Consider the following 22,684-nt stretch of genomic DNA (forward strand, 5'->3'; position numbering starts at 1 on the left):
CCTGGAGGTATCAAAATCATGTATCAACATTATATTCACTGACTTATTGTGTTTATGTGAAATATATTCCTCGGATCTGAAGTGTTTTAACATACCTACCAAACCTACTATGAGGTCCGGTTCACAGAGTTTATACTATTATCAGTGTTGATTGCCATTTCTATTTTTTATATATTTGATACCTCCTCAAGTATATTTTTTACAATACATTGATAAATAATCCGTAATAATCCCTTAATTTTCCTTTGTGTTTGAATCTGCCTAAGTTTTCCATACAAATTCTACGTTAGAATAGCCCTGCAAAACACCCCGAAACTCTTATTTTGCAGTTTATTTTCACAGCCAGCTACATTAAGTGAAAATACAATGCCTCTGCATTGATAAGGGCTGCCTATTTATTTCCACATATTGCATTATATTAAATAAATATTGCACAACTGGAATGTCAGTATTTCTTTTTCAAGTGTTATGCATTGTATTACTTATCTTTTATTTCACTAAATTACTGACTGAGTCAACAACTCATTTGTTCATAAAATTGCTCAATGAACTAAAATTAAATTACAGGAAAACATGAAAGCCTGTTCCCCTCCACATATGAACCTGCCTTTAATGCAGGGAAACCTTTGCTGTCTATTGTAATTTCTATTTAATAGGTCTTTTTGAGAAACATATTTCATACAGTAGCAATGGAGAAGCATTTTTTTTTCAAAGCACTCATAGAATACCGTTATTTGTGTCTAAATCTTTCCATGGAAAACAATTTCATTAGCATGACTTTTATTTCTGCAAAGAAAAAAAAAACATGTTTTAATAATACCTGAAGAGAAATCTTAAATAATTTATGGTTCTTGCAACCAGTTTAACAACAGATCAGTAGTTTCTAACCTTTAGAATAATGTCAGAGTAGCAATTATCTTGATAACTAAATTACAGGTTGATTTGCTGCATTGAACACAAATTCTGGCTGTTTGAAAGCACTCTCAGAAGATTATGAGTAACATGCCATTATATGCTGTTCACTTACACATTAGAGGTAAGAATAGAGAAGAATAGATTCTAGTTTTATAGTCAGAGATAGCATATGCTTTTTTGTCCTTTTTATTTGTAAGGCATAAGTGATAAGTATAAATCTGTCCATACATGTTAAATTCTCCTCTTAAAATCCAAACATTTTAAGAGCATTGTAAGAAAATCAAAACACATTGGAGTGACAATGGTTTGAGTACAATCAGATTTAGTTGACTATGCTCAGTTTCTAACTTTATTAATACACCCTTCCCCCTCTCGGATCATCACCTTATCAGCTACACTCTCACCCCCACTGCTCTAACCTCTCTACTGTCTAACTCAACCAAGCCTCCTCATACTCGTAGAAATCTGAATTCTATTAATCTTCAACAATTTTCCACCTCTCTCCAACTACTTCTCTCCCCTATCTCTACATTCTCATCCCCTGAGATGGCAGTACCTCATTTTCACCTAACCTTAGCAACGGCCCTTGATCAAGTGGCTCCAGCGACACTTCATACTACACGTCGACTTCGATGTCAACCGTGGCACACCAAAGCAACACGAAATCTTCAAAAACTGTCCCGTAAAGCAGAACGTCACTGGCGTAAATCTCGAAACTCTAATGACTTCTTCACATATACTTCTGTCTACCACTCCTATCGAAATTCTCTGGACACTGCAAAACAAACATACTTTCAATCTCTTATCTATGCTCAGGCTTCTAACCCCAAACGCCTTTTCAATACATTTAATCATCTTCTCAATCCTCCCACCCCGAACCCTCCATCTACTATCAGTGCTCAGGATCTTGCTACCTACTTCAAGGACAAGATTGATAAGATCAGACTAGAAATGGTATCCTCTTCCTCAACAAGCCATCAGCTCATTTCCTTCCCACTACCCTCTGACACCCTTTCTTCATTTGACCCCACAAATGAAGAGGAAATTTCTACGCTCTTCTTATCTTCCTACTCTACCTCCTGTCCTCTTGATCCTATTCCCTCGCAAATTGGTAGATCCCTGTCTTCTGTGCTCATTTCACCTCTAACTCAAATCTGTAATCTCTCACTCTCTACTGGCATCTTTCCATCACTATACAAGCATGCAGTGATTACTCCTATTCTAAAAAAAACAAAACTCCGACCCAAACTCTCTCTCAAATTACCGTCCCATCTCTCAGCTCCCTTGCCCCTCCAAGCTTCTAGAGAGACTTGCCTACACTCGCCTCACACGCTTTCTTTCCGCAAACAACCTGTTGGATCCTCTTCAGTCAGGCTTTCGTTCTCAACACTCCACAGAGACTGCGCTGACCAAGGTTGTTAATGATCTGATCACTGCTAAGACTGAACGCCATTACTCTCTCCTAATTCTCCTTGATCTCTCGGCTGCATTTGACACAGTTGACCACTCTCTTCTCATACAAACGCTGCAATCCCTAGGTCTTCAAGACACAGTTCTATCCTGGTTCTCATCTTACCTCTCTAATCGCTCTTTCACTGTTAATTTCTCTGGAGCCACATCTGCTCCACTTCCCCTATCAGTTGGGGTACCACAAGGCTCGGTGCTAGGTCCTCTGCTGTTCTCTATCTATACCGCTTCTCTTGGAAATCTAATAAGTTCCTTTGGCTTTCAGTAGCATCTCTATGCGGATGATACCCAAATCTATCTATCCTCTCCTGATATCTCGACATCTGTGTTGTCCCGTGTAACTGACTGTCTTTCTGCCATTTCATCTTGGATGTCCTCTCGTCAACTCAAACTTAATCTTTCTAAAACAGAGTTAATAATATTCCCACCCGCCAACAAGAGCATACCTGACATTTCTATCTCTGTTGATAACATGACCATAAATCCCACCCCACAAGCTCGCTGCCTAGGTGTAATCCTTGATTCACGCCTATCCTTTGTTCCCCACATTGACTCTATATCTAAATCATGTTACATACATCTAAAGAACATTTCCAGAATCCGCACATATCTCACACAAGACACTGCTAAAACCTTAATTCATGCACTAATCATCTCCCGCATTGACTATTGCAATTCCCTCCTTACTGGTCTTCCCAAAAACAGACTCAAACCCCTAAAATCTATTTTGCATGCTTCGGCAAGACTGATTTTCCTTGCAAATAGCTATTCCTCTGTTGAATCACTCTGTATGTCTCTACACTGGCTGCCTGTCTTCTACCGAATCCAATATAAAATACTTTTACTAACCTACAAGGCCATCAACAAAGCTGCACCAACATACATCTCCTCTCTTGTCTCAAAATATCTCCCAACTCGGCAACTCCGTTCTGCAAAAGATCTGCGTCTCTCATCCACCCTCATTACATCCTTCCATTCCCGGTTACAGGACTTTTTTCGGGCTGCACCCACTCTATGGAACTCTCTCCCTCGCACAATAAGACTCTCCTCTGTTCTACAAACTTTCAAGCGTTCTCTGAAAACCTACCTATTCAGACAAGCGTATAATATTCCTTAACCACCATCTTAACCTCACTACCTTTAGCCTGTTACACAATTTCACACAAGACAATTACCCCCGGACCAACATTATTGTGTGACAGGATCATTTAGCTTATGAGTCACCCTACCTTTGCAGTCTGGCTGGGCCAAGATGCAAAATGTATACTTAACCTCATGTGTCAATCTCCCATTGTCCCATAGATTGTAAGCTTGCGAGCAGGGCCTTCTCACCTCTTTGTCTGTTTTACCCAGTTTGTTTATTAGTTTATTACGTTTGTCCCCAATTGTAAAGCGCTACGGAATATGTTGGCGCTATATAAATAAATGATGATGATGATGATGATGATGAATTGATCAGTAGCACAGTCAGGAATGGTTGAAAAGGTTTATGTGATTGAACTGACGCTCTTCGATGCCTGTGTATTTTAATCATGCAACAAAAGTTTAACAATGCTATAATATGTGAAGAGATTGTTCAATCGTAACGTGAGAGTTTTTAAAAACATCACAACATGTATGCCATACTTGAAAAATGATCTAATAGTATTATGGTTAGGTAGAGGTACCAGGCAATTTAAGAAAGGTGTAGCTCAACTGGCAGTCCTCTTCCTCACCAGGTACCAATTCACAACTGTCTTATTTTAGTCCAGTTACCCAAGAGTGTCCCATTCATTTAAGAAACAAAATCCATGTTTACCACACAGGAAAGGATTAACATATTGCAGTCTCTGCATCTGGTTGGGTTTGTAAATCTCATGGTTTGGATAATCTCAACTCTTTTTAAATTGCAGTGGTTCCACCCGAGTTGTGGTCTCGTTTTGGGGATGCAGATCATAGCAAGGTCTACCAGAGGTCAAATCAGGAAATAACTTGTGTTAACTAACATACACACCGGGAATGGGGGAAAGGGGGAGCCACTGGAGGGTCTGGATGAATCTCCAGTCATTCTCCTCTATAGGCTGTAATGTAGCAGTAATAGTGGAAGGAGGCATCTGGAACAGGAAATTCTTACAACACATGGAATAATTCTGGATTCTCTCAGAACTTCTGGAGTGGACCTGGACTCCCTCTGGAATGTCTAGTTAGCAAAGAGCATTATACTAGAAGAAATAGAAAAGAGATGTTAATTCTACTCAGTTGGCTTTATATATGGTTTCCCTATGTTCGTATAACCTTTGGTTCTTTAGTGTATTTGTTGTTATTGTTTCTATAAACCTCTGTGTAGGATATAATAAATCTGGTTTATTACTTATCAGTCTCAGGGTGAGCTATTAGTTCCCTAACAGATATCCAATACTCTGCTACCTAGTCCCTCTCTGATTCTCTTTGGTGCATTATAGATTATAGTTTTTCATTGGGATTATGGCAGAACAAAATTGAAAGAAAAATATTTTAGGTAAGTAATTAAAGAGGCCAACATTTATTATGGGGGCACAAAATATCAATCTATATTAGTGCAGAAAATATGAATCTATCCTGGTGGAAAAAATTATCAGCCTATATTGGGAGCACAAAATATGAATCTATACTGGTGGCACAAATTATTATTTCAAATTAGGGGCACAAAGTATTGTTTTATTAACTGGGCACACAATATTATATAATTAATAAAAGTAATATGCTGTAATATGGGTACAATTTTTATATATTGGGGGCAGAAAGTATTATTCTAGTACACTGCATGCAAGTATGCATATGTACTCATGTGTTTGCTGGTGATTGTTTTTCTATAAGTGCCAGCATGCAATGACATTCATGGGTTGTCAGTCACTGCTGGCACTTTTAGTGCCACAATAGTTTGTACTCTATTTTATCATTTTACAATGGCACTCAACATCCAGGGGTACTAAGAGAGGCCCAGTGATCGAACCGATGCTGAAAAGACTGGGCTGATAGTTAATGTAAGGGAGGGGATTGTTTTTACTTTATTTAATTATTAATATTTTAGCTTTTCCAACTATTTTTAACTAGCTCTGTGGTTTCGCAGTGGCTTGGATGTTCTGTTACATACCTGTTTTATGGTAAAGTAAAATGCAGAGTTGCCTAAATGCACCTCTCTTACAGAGGTTTTGGAGAGAAGTGCTATTGACAAGAAGAGGTTATATCAAAGTCAGATAAATGAAAGTATTTAGCAGCCAACAATAATAGGAGATGGCCAGAACTGAGGGCAAGTTGCAAAAACTCACACACAGATCATCAGGATCTAGGAGTAGTAGAATGGTAACAGTGCAAAACAGTCGACAAGGTACCAGGGGTCAGGAGGCAAGTAAAGTATCCAGGATTGGTTCATCAATAGAAATAAATCCAAGTCAGAAATGTACCATTATCATCATATTATATTTCTAAAGAACCACATAATCCACAGCTCCTTACAATCAACATAAAGTATAAGCAAAAAAATATGCAAAAAAAGTAAGAGGCCAGAGAATTAACAGGAGCTTCAGATAGGTAAAGACATCCACGGGCTAAAAGAAGGTAGATGGCTTTCTCAAATAGCCAATGCACATGCAAGCCAGCCTTCGTACAGATGAGTGCTGAATATGAATGCAACGCCTTGGTCTTCAGAATCTTCATGGCTGATGTAAAGTGATCATCCTGGTGCAATTCCTTGCATCCACACACTCGTTCATGGATGAGCATCATAAGTGCCCCTATACACTTCTTCAGATCTTTAATTTTCCATGTAATTTAGCATATTTAGGCATTGAACTCCAAATTGCACAACACACCCTTATTTAGAAAACCACAAGTCTCAATGTCTGCATACAATGGAACACCTGTAATTATAATAAAATGCAGCCAAAAGAATTCTATATATAATTACCACAGGGTGTCAATATACTAATTGTCCTTTTTAACAGTATATATCATTATATACCAAATACAAATGATAAACAAAACAGTACAAAACAGATATGTCAGATATGACACTTTTAACTTAAGTCAAATACTTTATAAAGAAGAACATGTTAAAATTAAACATTGATTTAAAGCACAAATAGATGAATGCACAAAATGTCAGCTTGTCAGATTAATAAAGACAAAACTATATGTTTATAACTATTAACGATCCATGTCTAATGCATTGTTTAACAACATTTTAGGTGGAGATGTTGCACCACAAATGCTTGCGGAGATGAAAGAAACCAATCTTGTGTTGAAGGAGGTTCGAGACCTCTTGAAAAAACAGGTGACTTGCATATTTCAGTAGTGGTACAATCTAACGTAATTGTGAATAATTTAAGAAAAATGTTTCTGTAAAAGCACTGCGTACAAAAAAAGTTACTAATAATAGTAAGTTCTGTCATTTTATTGTTTTGGAACAATTTATGTTTACTACTTAATTTTGTTAAGATCACATCAGTAGGTAACAACTAACTATAAGCGCTATGGAATTTGATTGCGCTATATATATATATATATAAATGTTGATGATTATGAGGTGACCTTTTATTTACCCCTTACAATAAAGTAAGTGTGTGTGAGTAAATGTCTATGTGTGAGTATACACACAGACACACACAGGGTTTAATAATCAATGTTAAGATGTTAGGACCTGTTTGCTCAGTTCAGCTTAACATTTTATTCCCTTTTCAAATGGTATGTTTAGTATGAAAGGATACATTCAGTCTTTTGTTTTCTATTTATTGACCTCATGTGATATCCATCTGTAGCCTCCAGACTTGGCAACAATTGCACCTCAGACTGTGACCAATGCAGGATATTTGATTAACAAAGTATTTTTTGTTTGGCACAGTACACAAGGGGATAATAATAAGCTGTATGTCTCTACACATTTTAACTATTCTCTTAGCACTGTGCAAGTTAAGGTTCAACCACCTTGATAACTTTAGAACACAACACAAAACATGAACCTGATTTTTGTTTTAACCCGTGTTGTTATAAATATATAGAGAAGTTTATTTCCCTCTATTTACCTTCATTTTTCCAACCGTCCAACACAAGTGGATTCTGTGTGTATTTGCTTTATATTTCTTACACAAAAGGAGACACTTTTTTCAGTTAAGTAATTTGCTTACAAAAGTAGAACGAAACTAGAAAATGATCAGACCAGATCAGAGCCCTTATGTTGTAGTCTTGTAGTAGGATATGTGCTTTCTTATGGGAAAAAAGGGATTCTGGTGTAATATATGTGCAGTACTACAGGGTGATATACTACACATGCTGATGGAAATAAAAGTTCACTCTTCTCAGACAGGTAGCACATATATAAGTAGAGTACTTATATTTCTGGTACGATTACTATCAATGCATATGAATACATAAACGTACCTATATCTATTCCCTCCATCTTCCCCAACCTACTCCCCCCTTTCATTTTGTGCTTGTATATAATAAAATTGAACACACACCATTAGAGAGCCAGGGGCTGCATACCAACTTCCTTCCCCAGTTTAACCTGAGGAGCCACACAAGCTACTTTTAATTCAACTGGTAGGAGCCGCAATTGTTCTCCCTTGGACTATATCAGACTCTTGAGCACCAAACCAGAAGAGGGCAAAAACACCTAGGTATGACATCTCTTCACTCCCATCTCCAATTTGTCCAATAATGGACTGGATTTAAACATTTTTTTTTAACATTAAATACATAAATCAAGATGCTTTTAATGTGTACTGTACATACAATGTGTTTATTTAGTCAATCATCCTTGCATAAATATTTTCTTTGCTATCTAGTAACATGCATACATGTTTTTTTAATACAAAAGATCATGCCATGCCAGTTATCATTATCCACCGGTACTTACACCTGCGCTGGAGCTCGTGCAAATGATATGGTTAAAAATAACATACTTTGGAGAAACACAGCACTTGAATCGCATACATCTGTGTCGGCACGCCCTTAAAGTACATTGCCAAGTTCATCCAGCCCTTCCCTCCCCCATTCTGCCATTCATGTCATAGTAAGTCATACGTGTCATTTGCATTAAGACATGAATTGCATTCATTAGCATAAGGTTCATCTCTAAGCATGTGCAGAGCCATTTCACTCTAGATACAACACACAAAGGGCTTACGTCCAAGCACGAATCAGGCCCATTCTATTTGTGTTCTAACTATTGTTTTTACAATTGTGTATTTGCATTTCTATAAAAAAAAAGGTACTTTTGTATCTTCCACCGCTCCTTGCCTGTGTGATCTAAGAGGCCCTAGATATCAGGGCTACCAAGTGGGCTTAAGCCCTAATAAGTATGAACTGGTTTGAGGAACAGCCATAATGTTGGTAGGTTGGATTGGAATATGTATATTATGTATTTATTAAGAGTTTCTGTTAGTGTGTTAGCAAAAATAATAATACAATCAGATGAAAAATGGCAAATACTGCTTACAGTAAAGTAAAATTAGGATAATAATCTTATATTTCTTATATTTCTGATGAAAAAGCACAAAGCAACCCCTTTCACATTACAGTAAAAAAGCAATGATTTAATGATTAGATAAATTTCTTAATTTGCTGCCATAAAGGAAAACCATTTTATATGTAGCCATTCATCTAAATTCTCTAAACATGACTCAAATGGTCAGTGTGACAAATTCCCATGACAAATATTTGTTCTGCTGAAAACTAAGTAAAGCGACTAATTCTCTTAACACAGGTTTAAAAACTGAAAACATACACAAGAGTGTATAGAAGGAGAAAATGAGGTAAATGAGATTCATCATGTAATAATCACATTTACTCCAGGGCTTTACTCAGTAGGGCTAGGTTCAATTTTCTGACCAACATGTTATCTACAACGACTTTCCCTTCAACCGAAGATCCGATCGTTCAGACGATTAATGCGCACACACTAGTCACGTTTTAGACAATTAATGAAAGACCGACCATCCGAAAAGCGACTTTTCACCGCCATATTGTCGTATCATAAGATTGAAAATTTGTACACACTTAAACGACAATGTAACAATATCACCAAGAAATTTAAATAAAGGGCAGAGCATATTCAATAGTAACTACCCCAAACCTCATAAAAAAGTTATGGCAACGCGTGTTTTTCATACATTCGCTAGCTTGTGTACATTGTACGTTTGTTCTCAACCACAAAAAAAAATATTATTTTTACAAATATGGATACTTCTGAAAAACAACAAGCAACTGCTTGATCTTTTTGGACCAAAAAGTGGTTCAAGAGGAGAGACTCATTCTCTCATATGTCCCTGCTGCAGGAGATACAGGACAACAACCCCAATTACTTCAGGAATTTCCTGAGAATGAATGAACTCACATTCGAGGAACTGCTCCAACTAGTCACCCCCATCATCCATAAGGAGGACACCCATATCTGCTGAACAGAGACTGTTTGCTAAGATTTCTGGCAACAGGAAGGACACTAGCTGATCTGAAATACAGCACAGCAATTTCAGGGCAAAGGGTTTTACAGAACACAGGTGCAAGATGCAGAACAATTTACACAGGTGTACTAATATGTGTACTCTATACACATCTATAGGAAACACACAAACTTGTGTTATATACAAAAATGTATTTAGTTATGCAGGCAGACAAATGTAATACACATATTTAACCTTTTTATTAATGTATATTGAGAGTAAAATTAAGTGACACATAGCTATAATTAAGAAGGCAGACATTAGCAATCTTTGTTTGTTATAAGACTACACTGACAAAGGTTTATAATCAAACTGGCAGTCACATGCTGTACGCATTAATGCAATAGACACCTGCTATTGCTTTACCGCTAGATCACTAGAAGCACCTAATTACAAAATGAATGATGTGCGGACACCACACCACGTGGGACTGGTACATGCATCAGAAATTAACATACACACACACCCCCAAAGGAGTCGCAGCTCAAGGAACCATCTGTGCTTGGGTGTGGATCCATCAGAAAATTATACACACTACATGATTGTTAGGTGGATTGGTCAGAAAATATTAAACAGTACGACCAACCAAAAGAACCGACAATTACTTTGGCACGACTTTCGACATACGCTAACCCGGCTTCCAACTGAACGGTCGTATGTCGGCTGATTTGCCTGATTATTGGACAAAAATGTTTCAGTGTGTACCTAGCCTAATTTCCACAGATTAGTGAACAGAGCAATGGTCCTAGAATGTAGGCAATGTTTCCTGCTTTCACAATATTGTTTACTTTCACAAAATAGTAATCTTCACCATAATATCTTCTGCAAAGTGCCTGCACTTTAGTCAGAGTTCAGTAGTATCTTTGTTGGGTAACGTAGAGTGCATCTGCAACATCAGAGGGAGACTAAGGAAACTCTCTGCCCACCTACTTATGATCTCAAACACACAAATTAAATCTCAATACTCCAGATAGGCCTTTAGAAGCCACACCGGCACGTTTATATTCAGATGCGTGTGCCACTAAAGTTTTCATTTAGTTTTGCTATAAAAAAAATATATATTTCACCATAGAAAAAGGTTACACTAGAGGTAGGTACATAACAATGAAAACAAATTAAACATTGGACAAGAATTATCAGAGCAATAGTCTAAGATAGCACCAAATTGCATATGAATATTTTAACAAAATTTGTATGTTTCACACCTTCTAATCTTTATCACACTAAGAGGTGGCTCCCTTATCTATAAATTTGCTGAGAACATACACAAACAAACATATAACACCTTTCTATGATAATGCACTATTATCACATTCAACCTTGCTTCAAGCAGAATAACATAAATCATGCAATACTATTTAAAAAGTAGATATAAATGTTCATGCCCTTGGTATCAGTGAACGACAAAGATGTTGATCCTTAATACTTGTTACCGGGCTTAATATGCACAAATGCAATATGGATGAATAAACCAATAGCACCTCTGATTAATTTAATGTGACAAAACACACAGGATTTCCAAATACTAAGGGGAGTATTCAATTGTTAGCGAGTTGTTTTTTCTCCCCACCGTTTAAAAAAAAAAAAAAATCTCCTGCGGGTTTTTGACGGCAATAGCGACCGTTTTGAGTTAGCGCAGCGGGAAAACTTGTGCAATTCAATTGAAAAAGAGGGAACGCTGCCCTCGCACATTAAAAATTGTGTTTGCGTAATTTTAGGGGAGTGAAGGGGAGTTTTAATGCGGTCATGTATAACACAAAATAAAGGTTTTGCATACATTTCCATACATTAGGTTGCATTACACATTGATAATATCTACATCACAGTACTTTCTTTAGTATATTTTTTTGCATACAATCATCTATATCATGTCAAAACACATTACTACATTCATATTTGTACCAAAAACATACATAAATATAATTAATTAGTGATTTATTTCTTTTATTTCATTATTTTTTCACTAGAAAATCAACTTACACAAGTTAGGCATTAATGATAAACATAAGTTTAACTTTTTTCCACATTTTTACATGATTTCAAAATATTTTTCAGAGGTTTTTTATTTTTAACACACCCCAAGGAGGTGCGAGATAAAACAGCAGATTTTCCTGTTTTACCCACCACGTTAAAAGACAATTGAATAGCTTTTAACGCAGCTGCCTCTCGCACACCCTATACTTTCAATAGACCTTTTACTGGAGCGCGAGAGGACCATTTGATGGAAAAAAACGTAGCGTTATAAATGGAATTGAATTGCGGGTAAAGTTAACCCGCTCGAAAATGATAAAAATCCAGCGTTAAAATGACTTGACACGGTCCAAAAAAAAATCGCTGACAATTGAATACCCCCCTAATGCTTCTTGTTATCTTTTTCTGACAGAATAATAGATCTCTCCTGAAGACTTTATAAACAACACTCCTTCTCTTTCATATGTGATTTACCCAATATGGATGCAGAAACACATGTAGTAATTTCAGGCCGTTCCCTCCTTTTTACTATGATAAAGCAACTCACTGTTTCCTTTATTTCAAACTGTTATGGTTTCATACACTCTTTCTCCTTAGTGTCTCAGTCCCAAAGTTCCCCTCTATAGCTCCCTGCACTGTTCCCTTGATACTAAAGTCCTGCAAAAGGGTTTATAGAAATAAATCTTCAGGATTCCCCACCAGTTTCCTGTCTAACAATAACACACAATTCAGTCCATTTAAGTATGCAATATAGCAATTGGTTACTACATATCCCAGTGGTCTCCAGTTTCCGCTAACAGCGTGGCTCCACTCAGGTATGGAGTCTGGCAGACGCATTCACTTCTCACTAGAGATGGGCGGGCTCGGTTCCCCGAGATCCGAATCCATCCGAATTTCGCCTATCCGAGTACCGATACTCTCCCGCCCATTCGGAATCGAAATCGAGGCAAAACGTCATTGTGACGTATTCGTATTTCTGAGCTCGGTTCTCGCGAGATTTGAAAAGCATAAATACCAGCCTCCACAGCAATCCATCGCCATTTGTCAGAGGGAGAGAGTAGGGTTAGGTCACAGGCTATATCAGCACAGGGACAGAGCAATAATTGGACACATTATTGTTTCTATTCTATACAATTCTAATATTAATACCAATTGTTAGAGCAGTAAGAGGGGGATAGAGGAGGGTTTTTTTCAATTTCTGGCACTCCAAGTGCTTTTGGGGTGTCACTTATTCCCCATTGTTTTGCAGTAATTTTTCTGCCTATCAAACGTCATATTTGTCAGCAGTATCTAAAACAATATTTTGCACTACAAGTGCTTTTGGGGTGTCCCATATTCCCCAGTGTTTTACAGTAATTTTTCTGGCTGTCAAAAGTCATTTGTCAGCAGCATCTATCTAATACAATTTTGGAACTTCAAGTGCTTTGGCCTCATTAAAATGGATTTAAAGCAGTCCACATATGAGCAGAATCAGCAACCCTGTTCTGTCACCAGTCCTGATGGTAATGTTCCCAGTACGTCATCTGGGAAAGGCGATGTCAAAGTACATAGTCTTTTAAATCAGGGAAAAAAACACACACCCCAAAAAAATTTACTGTGTTGAAATGATAAAGAAGTGTAACTGAGGAAAAGTTAACTGCCGATAAAAAAAAAATTGGCAACATGCCATTCTACACATGCAGTGGCAAAGAAAGAATGAGGCCTTCGCCTTCCTCTATTAGTGGTAGATCCAAAAATGTTACCGAGCCTTCTTCTTGTACGGTCACTCGTGACCAAGCAAGACCAAGTAATTTGAAGTCTAAAAGTGGTGCACAACTACTGTTACGCGTCAAAGCCAAGAAAACAGTAAGGCATTAGAGGATAATGTATGCTCTGAATCAGAAATTACAACAATCCCTGTGGAGAGTCCATCCAACAGTAGTATGTCTAATCATGAGCATTCTGTTAGTGTACCTATAAAGAAGGGCCCTTTCAGTAGTTCTGCTGATGTGTGCCTGAACAGCCCGAGTGTAGCCGGTGATACACAAATTGAGGATGCCACTTTTGAATTTGAAGAGGATGAGGGGGAGATTTGTGTAGGCGACGAGGACGCTAATGAGGATGTTGATGAGGATGAGGTTGTTTGTGTAAGTCCTGCACCAGTGGCAGCAGTTCTGGCACGTGACAAGAAAACGGCCATTGTCATGCCTGGCCATAAAACAAAAAAATCCACTTCTTATGTGTGGAATTATTTCTACCCCAATCCAGACAACAATTGTATAGCCATTTGTAGTGTATGTCAAGCTACAGTCAGTCGAGGGAGGGACCTAACCATCTTGGAACTAGGGATGTGCACCGGCGACTTTTGAGGTCTCGTGTTTTGTGTTTTGGATCCGGATTTTCGTTATTTTTGGGGTTCGGATTTGTCTCGCAAAACACTTGACGAAAGGTCTCGGTTCGGATTTAAGGTTTTGGATTCGGATTTTTTTTGAAAAAAACATAAAAAGTTTAAAAATCAAGTTTTTGGGCTTATTTTCACTCCTAGGCTATTATTAACCTCAATAACATTCAATAACAAGCATTTCCACTAATTTACAGTGTATTCTGAACACCTCACAATATAGTTATTAGTCCAAAACGTTGCAACAAGGTATCTTTCTGGACTGCGTAGAGGAGTGGGTCACCACAATATATATTAAAAACCCTGAACTTTTATGATTCGCACCAATAAATGTACCTGGACTGCGTAGAGGAGTGGGTCACCACAATATATATTAAAAACCCTGAACTTTTATGAATCGCACCAATAAATGTACATGGACTGCGTAGAGGAGTGGGTCACCACAATATATATTAAAAACCCTGAACTTTTATAATTCGCACCAATAAATGTACCTGGACTGCGTAGAGGAGTGGGTCACCACAATATATTAAAAACCCTGAACTTTTATGAATCGCACCAATAAATGTACCTGGACTGCGTAGAGGAGTGGGTCACCACAATATATATAATAAGAAAACCATCAACTTGTTTGATTCGCACCAATAAATGTACCTGGACTGCGTAGAGGAGTGGGTCACCACAATATATTAAAAACTCTGAACTTTTATGAATCGCACCAATAAATGTACCTGGACTGCGTAGAGGAGTGGGTCACCACAATATATAAAAAACCCTGAACTTTTATGAATCGCACCAATAAATGTACCTGGACTGCGTAGAGGAGTGGGTCACCACAATATATTAAAAACCCTGAACTTTTATGAATCGCACCAATAAATGTACCTGGACTGCGTAGAGGAGTGGGTCACCACAATATATTAAAAACCCTGAACTTTTATGAATCGCACCAATAAATGTACCTGGACTGCGTAGAGGAGTGGGTCACCACAATATATATAATAAGAAAACCATCAACTTGTTTGATTCGCACCAATAAATGTACCTGGACTGCGTAGAGGAGTGGGTCACCACAATATATTAAAAACCCTGAACTTTTATGAATCGCACCAATAAATGTACCTGGACTGCGTAGAGGAGTGGGTCACCACAATATATATAATAAGAAAACCATCAACTTGTTTGATTCGCACCAATAAATGTACCTGGACTGCGTAGAGGAGTGGGTCACCACAATATATTAAAAACCCTGAACTTTTATGAATCGCACCAATAAATGTACCTGGACTGCGTAGAGGAGTGGGTCACCACAATATATTAAAAACCCTGAACTTTTATGAATCGCACCAATAAATGTACCTGGACTGCGTAGAGGAGTGGGTCACCACAATATATTAAAAACCCTGAACTTTTATGAATCGCACCAATAAATGTACCTGGACTGCGTAGAGGAGTGGGTCACCACAATATATATAATAAGAAAACCATCAACTTGTTTGATTCGCACCAATAAATGTACCTGGACTGCGTAGAGGAATGGGTCACCACAATATATTAAAAACCCTGAACTTTTATGAATCGCACCAATAAATGTACCTGGACTGCGTAGAGGAGTGGGTCACCACAATATATTAAAAACCCTGAACTTTTATGAATCGCACCAATAAATGTACCTGGACTGCGTAGAGGAGTGGGTCACCACAATATATTAAAAACCCTGAACTTTTATGAATCGCACCAATAAATGTACCTGGACTGCGTAGAGGAGTGGTTCACCACAATATATTAAAAACCCTGAACTTTTATGAATCGCACCAATAAATGTACCTGGACTGCGTAGAGGAGTGGGTCACCACAATATATATAATAAGAAAACCATCAACTTGTTTGATTCGCACCAATAAATGTACCTGGACTGCGTAGAGGAGTGGGTTACCACAATATATTAAAAACCCTGAACTTTTATGAATCGCACCAATAAATGTACCTGGACTGCGTAGAGGAGTGGGTCACCACAATATATTAAAAACCCTGAACTTTTATGAATCGCACCAATAAATGTACCTGGACTGCGTAGAGGAGTGGGTCACCACAATATATTAAAAACCCTGAACTTTTATGAATCGCACCAATAAATGTACCTGAACTGCGTAGAGGAGTGGGTCACCCCAATATATATAATAAGAAAACCATCAACTTGTTTGATTCGCACCAATAAATGTACCTGGACTGCGTAGAGGAATGGGTCACCACAATATATTAAAAACCCTGAACTTTTATGAATCGCACCAATAAATGTACCTGGACTGCGTAGAGGAGTGGGTCACCACAATATATTAAAAACCCTGAACTTTTATGAATCGCACCAATAAATGTACCTGGACTGCGTAGAGGAGTGGGTCACCACAATATATTAAAAACCCTGAACTTTTATGAATCGCACCAATAAATGTACCTGGACTGCGTAGAGGAGTGGGTCACCACAATATATTAAAAACCCTGAACTTTTATGAATCGCACCAATAAATGTACCTGGACTGCGTAGAGGAGTGGGTCACCACAATATATATAATAAGAAAACCATCAACTTGTTTGATTCGCACCAATAAATGTACCTGGACTGCGTAGAGGAGTGGGTCACCACAATATATTAAAAACCCTGAACTTTTATGAATCGCACCAATAAATGTACCTGGACTGCGTAGAGGAGTGGGTCACCACAATATATTAAAAACCCTGAACTTTTATGAATCGCACCAATAAATGTACCTGGACTGCGTAGAGGAGTGGGTCACCACAATATATTAAAAACCCTGAACTTTTATGAATCGCACCAATAAATGTACCTGGACTGCCTAGAGGAGTGGGCACTGGGCACCACAATAAAATATATAAAAAACCTTCAACAGGTCTGCATTACACTACACATACGGCTGCTCCTCCATCCTCTCCATTATATACATGTTGGAGTTTTAGCGTGTGACAACCTCTTGTTTTTGATAATGTCAGTGCATTTTGAATATTTTTCAATTTGCCCCACACCACTGAATGTACTTTATCTATGATACGCATCTATCTATCTTGACTGCGTAGTGGGGTGGCCCCGGTACCCAATTTGATACCGGGGCCACAATAAAATAAATACACCCTCCACGTGTCAGAATTCCACCAAACAAGTATCTGGACTGCGTAGTGGGGTGGCCCCGGTACCCAATTTGATACCGGGGCCACAATAAAATAAATACACCCTCCACGTGTCAGAATTACACCAAACAAGTATCTGGACTGCGTAGTGGGGTGGCCCCGGTACCCAATTTGATACCGGGGCCACAATACCTCCTCCAAACATGGTACAGACAATTCGTCATTGAGATCCCATCAAGTATGTTAAAGACAGACAGGGTCGAAGTGTTATTGGTTGACTTTGTAAACCAAAAAACTGTCCCTGTTGCACATAGTCGTGCAATGAAGAATGACTTTTTCATTTAAAGGCACCATCTTTCAAGTGTAATGTTTGTAAGTCTAAGTCATATTATACTTTTGGTAAAATTGGTTTATTTTGTTCCTCTTTATGGTAACTACTAATAGAATTAAAGTATTAAATAGAAGCGGCAGTTCCTCTTTATGGTAATTAGTAATAGAATTAAAGTATTAAATAGAATTAAAGTATGAAATAGAATTAAAGTATGAAATAGAATTAAAGTATTAAATAGAATTAAAGTATGAAATAGAATTAAAGTATTAAATAGAATTAAAGTATTAAATAGAGTGGTATAGAGTTGTAGTGTGGTATAGATAGAGTGGTCCCCACAATATAATAATAAAACCCTCAACTGGTCTGAATTCCACCAAACAAGTATCTGGACTGCGTAGTGTGGTGGCCCCGGTAAACAATTTGGTACCGAGGCCACAATATAATTAAAAAATTGGGCATCAACTGTAACCGTTGTTTAATATCTGATACACCTAAATATGGACTGCACAGTGGAGTGGCCCCGGTAGTAAATTTGGTGCCGGGGCCACAATACCTCCTCCAACTTCCAAGTGTAGTGTTTATAAAGACAGACAGCGTCGAAGTGTTATTAGTTGACTTTCTTAACCCTAAAATTGTCCCTGTTGCAAATATTCGTGCAATGGACAGTTACTTTTTTATTGAAAGACTCAAGCTTTCAAGTGTAGTGTTTATAAAATATAAACAACAATACAGTAGTTTTAGAGCACGTCAATACCTCTTGTTTTAAATTATGACACGGCATTTTACTTTTGGTTTAATTTCTTGAATTTTTTTAAATTTGGTTTTACTTTTTGAACATGGCAAACGACTGTTGATTGGTCATATAATGCAAAAAAAAAAGTTCCAAGATGGAATTGTCCTTGGGCCCTCACACCCACCCTTATGTTGTTGAAATAGGACATGCACACTTTAACAAACCAATCATTTCAGCGACAGGGCCTACCAAACAACTGTGGCTGAAATGATTGGTTTGTTTGGGCCCCCACACCAAAAAAGCTATTCATCTCTCCCTGTACAGACTAAACAGGCTCTACTGAGGCAAGATGTCGTCCTCATCCTCAACCTCTGATTCCTCTCCCCCTACAGTGTGTACTTCCTCCTCATCACACATTATCAATTCGTCCCCGCTGGACTCCACAACCACAGGTCCCTCTGTAGTATCTGGAGGGCAGTGCTGTACTTCATTGAGGAATTGATTATTCATTTTTATAAACATCATTTTTTCAACGTTGTGAGGAAGCAACCTCCTTCGCCGCTCACTGACCAGGTTCCCCGCTGCACTAAAAACTCTTTCCGAGTACACACTGGAGGGGGGACAACTCAGGTAAAATAGAGCCAGTTTGTACAGGGGCTTCCAAACTGCCTTTTTTTCCTGCCAGTAACAATATGGACTGTCTGACATGTCTACTTGGATGGTGTCAGCAAAGTAATCATCCACAATTTTTTCTATTGTGACAGCATCCAATGCAGCGAGAGTAGACATGTCTGCAATGGTTGGCAGGTCCTTCAGTCTGGACCAGATGTTATCAGCATCCCCGCCAGTGCCTCTTTTGGGAAAACTGAGCTTTTTCCTCGCAGCCATAGATGTGGAAGAAAATGAGGGTGGAGCTGTTGGCATGTCACGGTCCTCTTCAGAGGACAATCTCCTGACCAGCAGGTCTTTGCACCGCTGTAGACTTGTGTCCGCCGGAAACAGAGACACAACATACGCTTTAAACCGAGGATCGAGCACGGTGGCCAGAATGTATTCCTCTGACTTTAAAAGAGTGACCACCCTCGGATCCTGGCAAAGCGTACGAAGGGCTACATCCACAAGAGCTACATGCTTGGTGTAATCGCAATGGCTTTCCAGCTCCTCCCTCACTTTCTCCAGCTGCTTCTGCAACAGCCTGATCAGGGGAATGACCTGACTCAAGCTGTCAGTGTCGGAACTCACTTCTCGTGTGGCAAGTTCAAATGGCTGCAGAACCTTGCACAACACGGAAATCAGTCTCCACTGCGCTTGACTGAGGCGCATCCCCACTCCTTTGCCTATGTCGTAGGTGGCTGTGTAGGCCTGAATGGCCTTTTGCTGCTCCTCCATCCTCTGCAGCATATAGAGGGTGGAGTTCCAGCGCGTCACAACCTCTTGTTTGAGGTGATGGCAGGGCAGGTTCATGCTTTTTTCATGTGCCTCTAGTCTGCGGTAGGCATTGGCTGAATGCCGAAAGTGTCCAGCAATTTTGCGCGCCACCGCAAGCATCTCCTGCACACCCCTGTCACTCTTGAGGTAATGCTGCACCACCAAATTAATGGTGTGGGCAAAACATGGGACGTGCTGGAAATTGCCCATATTTAATGCCCGCACAATGTTACTGGCATTGTCTGACACCACAAATCCCCATGAGAGTCTAAGTGGGGTAAGCCACTGGGAGATAATTTCCCTCATTTTCTCTAATATGTTGTCAGCGTTGTGCCTCTTATTAAAGCCTGTAATACACAATGTTGCCTGCCTTTGCACGAGCCGCCATTTTGTAGTTGCTGCTACTGATGCAGCTGTTGCTGTTGCTGCGGAAGGGGATGCATCTACCCAGTGGGCTGTCACAGTCATATAGTCCTTCGTTTGCCCAGAACCACTTGTCCACATGTCCGTGGTTAAGTGGACAGTGGGTACAACCGCATTTTTTAGAGCACTGAGGACACTTGATCGTACTTCTCTGTACATTTTTGGTATCGCCTGCCTAGTGAAGTGGAATCTCGACGGGATTTGGTACCGGGGACACAATACCTCCATCAACCCTCTAAATCCCACTCCACTGATGGCGGACACCGGGCGCACGTCTAACACCAACATTGCAGTTACAGCCGCAGTTATACGCTTTGCAATAGGGTGACTACTATCGTATTTTGTGGTCATGGCAAACGACTGTTGGACGGTCAATTGTTTTGTGAAAGACTTAGCGGTCTTATGACTTCCCCTCTGGGAAGATGACCGACTAACAGCAGCAACAGCAGCAGTGGCAGTAGTAGGCGTACCGCTGCAGGATTCCTCGGATGAATCCCGTATTGAGGAGGACTCAGTCTGGCTGCTGACTTGGGCTGCAGGACTGAATCTGATGGAGATTGTGGAGGAAGTTGACGAGGAGGGTGTTGCTGGTGTGTATCCAACTGGACCACGGGATTTAGGTGTCCCTGTACCGATGAGGGTCCTAGCCCCAGTTCCTGAACTAACCACTGAACTATGAAGGTTATTCAGGTGACGTATAAGGGAGGATGTTCCTAGGTGGGCAAGATCCTTACCCCTGCTTATTTGAGCTTTACATAAGCTACATATGGCCATACATTGGTTGTCTGGATTTGGATAAAAATAACTCCAGACCGAAGAGGTGCATTTTTTGGTCTTCTGACCAGGCATGACGATGGGCTTTTTCATCCCATGGACATCAGCTGTTTCCCCCCCTGGTGCCTCATTTACAATAACCACATCACCATCCTCATCATCAAGTTCCTCCACAGCGCCAGCTACATCATCAATAGCCTCCTCCCGAGCCACCTCTTCCCGTACAGTGATGGGAAGGTCAGGCTTGACAACCACCAACATCCTTGGACTCGCCTTGTGGATTTGTGATAATTTCTCTTTAGAAGGCAGAGTTGTTTGCTGTTTTGTTGCTGACAGCATAACTCTCTTCAATTTTTTGTAGGGGGGGGAGGAGGAGGAGGGCTAAGATCCGTGGGTGAAGCTGAACCACTAGTCATGAACACGGGCCAGGGCCTAAGCCGTTCCTTGCCACTCCGTGTCGTAAATGGCATATTGGCAACTTTACGTTTCTCCTCAGATGATTTTAAGTTTCTCTTTTTGCTACTTTTTCTTAACTTGGGCTTTTTGGATTTTACATGCCCGGTACTACGAGATTGGGCATCGGGCTTGGAAGACGACGTTGATGGCATTTCATCGTCTATGTCATGACTAGTGGCAGCAGCTTCAGCATTAGGAGGAAGTGGGTCTTGATCTTTCCCTACTTTATCCTCCAAATTTTTGGTCTCCATTATATGTAGCACAAGATACTGCAGAATGTGTGAACTTGGTAATATTGCAGTACCAATGGACTTATACTGCTGTATTGGTTTTGCAAATTTGGTTATAATTATTATATATTTTTTTTTTTTTACATTTTTTTATTTTTTTACTTTTTTTTTATTTTTAAAAAACTTGGGAATAATGGGGAAATAACTATACCCTTAGAAGCACAGAGCACAGGACACAGCACCACTGGACTGAACAGGACACGGCACAGGACCCAGCAGCACTACGGAACTCAGCAGGACAGAGCACAGGACACAGCACCACTGGACTGATACTGCAGAATGTGTGAACTTTGTAATATTGCAGTACCAATGGACTTATACTGCTGGATTGGTTTTGCAAATTTGGTTATAATTATTATATATTTATTTTTTTTTTAAAATTTTTTATTTTTTTTTACTTTTTTTTATTTTTTAAAAACTTGGGAATAATGGGGAAATAACTATGCCCTTAGAAGCACAGAGCACAGGACACAGCACCACTGGACTGAACAGGACACGGCACAGGACCCAGCAGCACTACGGAACTCAGCAGGACAGAGCACAGGACACAGCACCACTGGACTGATACTGCAGAATGTGTGAACTTTGTAATATTGCAGTACCAATGGACTTATACTGCTGGATTGGTTTTGCAAATTTGGTTATAATTATATATATTTTTTTTTTAATTTTTAATTGTAATTTTTTTTTTACTTTTTTTTTATTTTTTAAAAACTTGGGAATAATGGGGAAATAACTATGCCCTTAGAAGCACAGAGCACAGGACACAGCACCACTGGACTGAACAGGACACGGCACAGGACCCAGCAGCACTACGGAACTCAGCAGGACAGAGCACAGGACACAGCACCACTGGACTGATACTGCAGAATGTGTAAACTTTGTAATATTGCAGTACCAATGGACTTATACTGC

At 39.3% G+C, this 22,684-nt stretch overlaps 1 protein-coding gene across 1 annotated transcript in view; it reads left to right on the forward strand.

The window, feature by feature from the left end:
* LOC142149890 (cartilage oligomeric matrix protein-like) overlaps positions 1-22,684 on the forward strand; it is a 176,159-nt gene that overhangs the window by 13,387 nt on the left and 140,088 nt on the right. The window contains exon 2 of the mRNA XM_075205191.1: positions 6,588-6,673. Coding sequence (XP_075061292.1) covers positions 6,588-6,673 — 86 coding nt within the window. The remainder of the gene's footprint in view (positions 1-6,587; positions 6,674-22,684) is intronic.

The sequence above is a fragment of the Mixophyes fleayi genome, chromosome 1 (assembly GCF_038048845.1).
Source record: "Mixophyes fleayi isolate aMixFle1 chromosome 1, aMixFle1.hap1, whole genome shotgun sequence".
Lineage (NCBI taxonomy): Eukaryota > Metazoa > Chordata > Amphibia > Anura > Limnodynastidae > Mixophyes > Mixophyes fleayi.